This window comes from Alosa pseudoharengus, unplaced genomic scaffold (genome assembly GCF_046254945.1).
Source record: "Alosa pseudoharengus isolate Yale_2024_CS ecotype anadromous, Long Island Sound unplaced genomic scaffold, YU_APseudo_1.1 YU_APseudo_1.1_scf_7, whole genome shotgun sequence".
Lineage (NCBI taxonomy): Eukaryota > Metazoa > Chordata > Actinopteri > Clupeiformes > Clupeidae > Alosa > Alosa pseudoharengus.
In genome coordinates this window covers 4,252,121-4,259,620 of record NW_027468859.1, presented here as the reverse complement: position 1 = coordinate 4,259,620, position 7,500 = coordinate 4,252,121, and the positions used below count along the sequence as shown (strand labels likewise).

The 7,500-nt window shown below is 44.4% G+C and overlaps 1 protein-coding gene across 1 annotated transcript in view; it reads left to right on the top strand.

The window, feature by feature from the left end:
* Positions 1-7,500, top strand: part of LOC143110288 (glutamate receptor ionotropic, kainate 2-like) — a 64,687-nt gene that overhangs the window by 39,984 nt on the left and 17,203 nt on the right. The window contains exons 9-11 of the mRNA XM_076273175.1: positions 563-679; positions 1,942-2,148; positions 6,533-6,756. Coding sequence (XP_076129290.1) covers positions 563-679; positions 1,942-2,148; positions 6,533-6,756 — 548 coding nt within the window. The remainder of the gene's footprint in view (positions 1-562; positions 680-1,941; positions 2,149-6,532; positions 6,757-7,500) is intronic.

Genomic DNA, 7,500 nt, shown 5'->3' with positions numbered 1-7,500 from the left:
GTGTGTGTGTGTGTGTGTGTGTGTGTGTGTGTGTGTGTGTGTGTGAGAGAGAGAGAGAGAGAGAAAAAGAGTGTGTGTTTGTGTGAGTCTGCTTGTGTGCCTGTGTGTGTGTTAAAGAGAGATATGATATGATGATGTCATGACATTGTTATAATGATTCTGACATCTACTGTACTATCACAATGACAAATAACAGACTGCCCCATGGCATGTTGATGACATGTCTGTCTCAGTCTGTATGATGAAGAGGTCAAATAATGGTGTCATAAACATGGTGTGTGTGTGCGTGTGTCTGTGTGTGTGTGTGTGTGTGTGTGTGTGTGTGTGTGTGTGTGTGTGTGTGTGTGTGTGTGTGTGTGTGTGTGTGCACACCTGTGTGTGTGTGTGTGTGTATTTTTGTGTGTGTGTGTGCGCGTGCGCATGCATGTGTGTGTGTGTGTGTGTGTGTGTGTGTGTGTGTGTGTGTGTGTGTGAGCGCATGCTCTTTCTTATTCGTAATCCTGGGTAGAACACCTCTTCTGTGTCTGCATACTGAGCCTGTCTGTGTGCTTCACCCCCTTAGATTGGAACGTGGGATCCTCTAAACGGCTTGAATATGACTGAGAGCCACAAGGGCAAAGGTTCCAGCAACGTCACAGACTCGCTGGCCAACAGGTCCCTGAAGGTCATCACCATATTGGTACGACCCACAGCAGATCAGACTTTAAGAGAAAGTAATGGTGAAATTATGTCAGAAAGGTTCTTTGCATGTAAAATCCATACCCAGGCACTCCAGTGGATTGAAATGGTAAAAAGCCTTCATTTTATAGGGCTACAAGCATTTTAAAAGTCCAACTCCAACAAGTATCCAAGCTGTGTCCATGCCGTGTATATGCAACCTCATGTGTGTGTGTGTGTGTGTGTGTGTGTGTGGGTGTGTGTCCATGCAGTGTATATGCAACCTCCAGACAATCCCCCTGCGTCACATTTAGATTAAACCTGTCTCATTAGGTGGGTTTACATGGGCACATTGAATAACTTTAGAATAGGATTCATGCCTCAATCAGAATTGAGATACTCATGGAAACACCTTGATCGTAAAAAAATGAAATTGGAATTCCAATGGGATTGAAAGGGGCGGTGTAGTCCGTTCCAATTGCCATGTAAACACTTATTTGGATTGTTTGTAACATCTTTGTAACAGTCATGTACACTTTAAACAATATATCTGGATTGAATGATCGAAATAAATTCATTCCCATTAGAACAAAAATGTTCACGTAAACGGGGCTACAGTCTCTCTCTCTCTCTCTCTCTCTCTCTCTCTCTCTCCATATATGAAGAGCCCCACTTTTCCTCATAGAAACTGGTCCGCTTCATTAGCATGCATCTCATGAGCTAGGCAGGGCTCTGTGGCTTTATGAGCTATTCCTTCGCCACGTCCTTTTCCTGCTGTCTATTAACGGTGGCCCTCTCATTAAGAACGGGACACTAGGAGAATAAGACTTATCATTCAACATTAGTTGGGGGTAAGTGGCTCAGAGATGCGGGCATGAATGAATTCATTGTGGCGTGCACGTCAAGTGCTTGGCCCCGGGGCCTGTGTGAGATTTAGCCATGCAGCTCATTCGATTAACTTCATTCGGCGCCTGCAGGTCACTCTGGATCCTGCACTTGTTGCAGTAACACTGCCAGAGTCCATCTCTAGTTCTACTCCATGGTGTCAGTGATATGATATGAGGAGAGACGACTGCCACGTCTACATCTGGTGTACAGTTACTCAAGCGTCTTCCATTAATTCAATCATTCTTTCATTTACTAACTCATTCCCTTTCTTTCTGTCTGTCTTTCTTTTGTCTTTCTTCCTTTCTTTCTTTTGTCTATCTTTCTTTCTTTCTTTCTTTCTTTCTTTCTCTCTTTCTCTCTGTCCCTCCACTCTACATCTCCCTGTTTCTTTCCCAGGAGGAGCCATATGTCATGTTTAAGAAGTCAGACAAGCCTCTGTATGGCAATGACCGCTTCGAGGGCTACTGCATTGACCTTCTGAGAGAGCTGTCGACCATCTTGGGCTTCCGCTACGATATCCGATTGGTGGAGGACGGGATGTATGGGTCTCTGGAGGAGAGCAGTGGCCAATGGAACGGCATGGTCCGGGAGCTTATAGATCATGTGAGTGTGTGTGTGTGTGTGTGTAGTTAGGTAGGTAGATGTAGTTTGCAAAACTGATACCCTAAGACGTCATGGATTATGTGTTCATTCCCATACTGTACGTGTGTGTGTGTGTGTGTGTGTGCGTGTGTGTGTGTGTGTGTGTGTGTGTGCGTTTATGTGTGTGTGTGTGTGTGTGTGTGTCAGGGGCGTAGCTACCCATTTTTGAGGGGTATGCAACAACAATATTGGCGCCCCCCCAAAAAAAAAAAAAAAAAACACAAAGAACTAAATCAAAACAAAAGTCTATAGTGTCTATTGAATATGTTTTTAAAGAAATGCTGCCAATTTGATGTTTAACTTGATGGTATACTTGATAAGTAGCCTATAGATAAATGGTGCATTGCCACTTTAAGAGAGTCTAAACGGTTCTCATAACGTCCTTTTGCCAGCTATTGCTCACAATGGATAAGGCTGATAGGCGCCTTGTTTGTTTGCACCACATTGACAACACAATATTAAGTTATTACAAGGAGCCTTCATTGTAATGATATGGAAACATGTAATGAGTTGCTGCTAGCATGACATTTCTGTTTGCAGTTGGCCATTAAAAGTGCAGTATGAGCATGGTAGCCACCTAGCTATCTGAATGGAATAGGCTATGTTTCAATCGTCATTATGCTTAACAAACGCTAGTTAGTCTGTTAACATTCATATTTGCAAGCCTCCAAGTACAGACGTCATCACTTTAAATCCTACCTGTTGCCTTTCACCGTCCACTTATTTAACTGCTGTTGCATCCCTTGACATGCCATCTCCTTTTCCCTCTTTCTTTTTCTATTTTTAGTCGTCAAGAGCTTTTTTTTGCTGTATCCATCTTTTTCCATAGACGGCAACTCACTACTCGTAGGCCTATCTGCTCGCCCAGCGCTCACGGCGCCCCCACTCCCTCTTCTGATGGAATCTTATGAGATAGGGCGCCTACTCTAGCCTGTTAGTCCTCTAAAATGTTATAGAACATTGAGAAAATGTTGAAATGATTTAGACGGACAGCAGTAGCTACATATAGAAAATACCAAATATATTATTTTATTTTTTTACCATCGCTTTGGCACCCCCATGGAGCTGCGCCCCTATGCGCCGCATATAGCGCATACCCACTTTTTGCGCCACTGGTGTGTGTGTGTGTGTGTGTGTGTGTGTGTGTGTGTGTGTGTGTGTGTGTGTGTGTGTGTGTTTGTGTGTGTGTATGTGTGTGTGTCTGTGTGTGTATGCACTCTGAATGCCACCGGAATGGTCATTGAACTTAAGGATCTCATGCATACTCCAGTCAATCATATAGTCCATTACCCCTTCATGCCCCAGAGGTCCAAATGGACACTGGTCGATTATGGATATGGGATTGGTTTGACACAGCGTTTCATAAAAGCTTGCCTCTGCATGACCTTGTATTTTTAAACACTATATTGTGTGCCAGGGACTGGCTCTGCTTACTACACACTGAGTTTTTAAAGTAATCTGCAATGCCACTGTGTGTTCTCTCACACACAACACTTGATGTGGCTTTTTATGTGACTCCGGTGTCTCCAGTCAGCCAGTCATTAGTTGGGAACCAGAGTGGGAAATCATTACAGCAATAACATTCTGAAATGTTTTATTTTATTATTCAGCCACGGGGCTTAATGCCTTTGGGTTTGAGCAGTTCTCACATCACTACAGGAGGTTCAGTGGGAAAGAGGAGGAGGAGGAGGAGGAAGAGGAGGAGGAGAGGGGGAGGGGGAGGAGGAAGAGGACAGGAAGAGGAGAAGGAGGAGGGGGGAAGACAGGAGGAGGGGGAGAAGGAGGAGGAAGAGGAGGAAGAGGAGGAGGGGGAGGAGGACAGGAGGAGGGGGAGGAGGACAGGAGGACAGGAAAAAGAGAAGGAGGAAGAGGAAAAGGAGGAGAAGGAGGAGGAGGAAGAGGAGGAGGGGGAGGAGGACAGGAGGAGGGGGAGAAGGAGGAAGAGGAGGATGATGACAGGAGAAGGAGGGGGAAGAAGAAGAACATGAAGAAGAAGAAGTATTAGAACTAGAAGAATAAAAATAAGAATAAGCATAATAAAGATTAGAGCTGTTCTCAAATGACTACTAGAGCTTCAGTGTGGAAGAGGAGATGGAGGGGGAAGTGGAGGAGGAGGAGGAAGAAGTGTCTTCCTCATTTCTGTTTAGTGTTTTTCAAACTAATTCCTGTCTTAATGAGAAAGATCAGAGCAGTTTTCAAATCACTGTGGCTGGGAAAAACATCTCCTTGCCTTGCCTTTCTTTCTCTCACGTGTGTGTGTGTGTGTGTGTGTGTGTGTGTGTGTGTGTGTGTGTGTGTATGTAAATGAGTGATGAGGATCATTTAATGAGTGTGGTGGCAGAGGTATGCACATGTACACATGGGCACAGAGACATGTACAGGCACAGATGGAGGCACATACATTTGCATACCTACATGCCCACGCCATGCGTCACTGCTACACACACACACACAGGTAGCATTGACCACACACACTTACACACACAAACACACACACACACACACACACACACATGCAAAGTAGGGCCCTAAGCAGTCGTCCATCATTAGTGCTCCTCTGGTGATTACTTGTGCTGGGGTCGTGATGTGAATTATGATCAGGCAGCAGGCAGACGCCCGTGGAGCGGGCAGATACACACTGACCCAGAAAGGACCCGCAGAGAATAGACAGCTGATGAGCTCTGCAGATGTGCCTGGTCACATGGTCCTAATGTCACGAGGGGGGAGGAGGAGGGGGGACCTGCTTGGTTCTTACAGAAAAGGTGCTCTGACGGTTCTCTGCTCAGCGCGAAGCAAAGCAGAGAAGGTTCTCCTTGCCTCTACAATGAGAACGTGCTTTGGAAAGGATGCAAGAAGAGTTATTTTCTCATGTTTATGTTTATGGCTGTTAGCAGGCACTTTTGTTCACAGCAACTAATAGTGACATTTAACAGTTGACAGTTTCAGTCATATTGCCTGCATAAAGGTCATTCTCTTTCTGCTGCAAGAACATACTTACTGTATAACGTCAGCCAAATAAGGGAAAACTTCCTTTAGAATGTTTTTTAATTTTTTTTCCACATAACCTGATTTTAAAGGGATACATTCTAGATGTGTTTGTCTTAGGTATGAGCTACACCAGGCGCGAAACTGAAGCGTTCCGTTCGCGCTGCGTCTGCTGCAACAATTAGCTTCCATTATAATCAATGGAAGTAACTACACCAGACGCGACAATAGGGCGTACGTTCGAAAAAAAATAGACCATTCATCTAAAATGGATTTTACGCGTCGCGAACGGAACGCTTCAGTTACGCGCCTGGTGTAGCTCATACCTTAGACATGAAGGAGTGCTGGACTTGCTCCTCTGTGTCATGGGTTCATGTAGAGGTTGTCTGTGTAATAAAGACCAAGCAGCACCTTACACAAAAATTATAAAAATGGATTTTTACTCAATGTGTCAATAAATCAAAACATGTACAGTAAAGTCTTTGCTCTTCACATGAACGCAGTTGTATAAGTGTTATATGTACTTTAAGTTGTGTGCAATCTTCATAGAATAATACAATAGTTTAGGGTTCTGTAATAGAATAATACAATAGTTTAGGGTTCCATTTGTCTTTGCAATGAGAACAAGCCAGTACGGGGACGGAAATTGTGCTTTACTGTTTACAACTGGAGAATCTATTTTTCTGCCTCATTGTGCAGTCTGTGCGTCTCTACTGGGACATGTCTCCCGCTGTGCTATGAGTGAGTGTACAGCTTTGTAGGCTGGTGGTAATGAAATGATTCACAGTGGGCCACTCAATTGACTCTGAAGACTTATTTTTTAAGAGGCCATAAATGAGTATTGATTCAGCGATTGATTGTTAAATGGTGGATTCGTCTGTTTACAGTAGGTGTGATTGTGAGTGAGAGAGTTGTGGTGTCAGCTGCTTGGGGTGTCAACTCTTCATGTCAATGCAGTGGCGCTATTTTCCCATAATATGCTATTTACTGTTGCATAAGAATTCACGTCTTGTGCTTCTAATACTTATCCCAGGTGGAAATGTGTCTTTTTTTGTGGGGTTTTGACTTTACTCCTTCAAAACAGTTCTTTAAAACTCACCTCAAAACTTTTGCTAAGTAAAAACTAGTGATATCTAGTGTGCAGTGGGCAAATTCAAAACAAGAAAAATGAGATAAACTAAAATGCTATGTGCTAGTTGTATTGCCAAGTAACCTCTAGGCTCTACATTTAATGTGAACAACATTTAACATTGACCAATTGACCTGACCCATTGTGACTCAACTATCGATATTCCCACCTCTGATTGGTTCTTTCTCCCTTTTCCCCCCTCATGTCTCTCTCTCTCCCTGCTGTGGACAGAAAGTGGACCTGGCGGTGGCCCCCCTGACCATCAGCTACGTGCGGGAGAAGGTCATCGACTTCTCCAAGCCTTTTATGACATTGGGGATAAGTATTCTCTACCGCAAGCCCAACGGCACCAACCCCGGCGTCTTCTCCTTCCTCAACCCACTCTCGCCCGACATCTGGCTGTATATTCTGCTCGCTTGCTTGGGTGTCAGTTGCGTGCTGTTTGTCATTGCCAGGTAACAGTGTGACCTATGTGTGGTGTGTTGCGTGCTGTTTGTAATTTGCCAGGTAACAGTGTGACAGACACATGGTGTGTTGCGTGCTGTTTGTAATTTGCCAGGTAACAGTGTGACAGACACATGGTGTGTTGTGTGCTGTTTGTAATTTGCCAGGGAACAGTGTGACAGACACATGGTGTAATGCATGCGGTTTGTCATTGCCAGGTAACAGTGTGACCCATGTATGGTGTGTTGCGTGCTGTTTGTAATTTGCCAGGTAACAGTGTGACAGACATACGGAGTGTTGCGTGCTGTTTGTAATTGCCAGGTAACAGTGTGACTGACATGTGGTGTGTTGCGTGCTGTTTGTAATTGCCAGGTAACAGTGTGACTAACATGTGGTGTGTTGCGTGCTGTTTGTCATTGCTAGGTAACAGTGTGACTGACATGTGGTGTGTTGCGTGCTGTTTGTAATTGCCAGGTAACAGTGTGACTGACATGTGGTGTGTTGCGTGCTGTTTGTCATTGCTAGGTAATAGTGTGACTGGGTGCATAGTGCTCGTATTGGTTGTCGCCCTGTAGGGCAAAAGGAGGAATTGACCTCACAGGTGACATAAGCTGGAGCTGCCTCTACAGCAGAGAAATGCCTGGGGGCTGGTCATAGTTAGAAACCATTCTGTTGTTCTCTGATTTACATTTTTCATAATTTTTTTGGTCAGCAGTTTTCTAATAAGCTAAGAAATGGCAACATAGCCCTTTAAC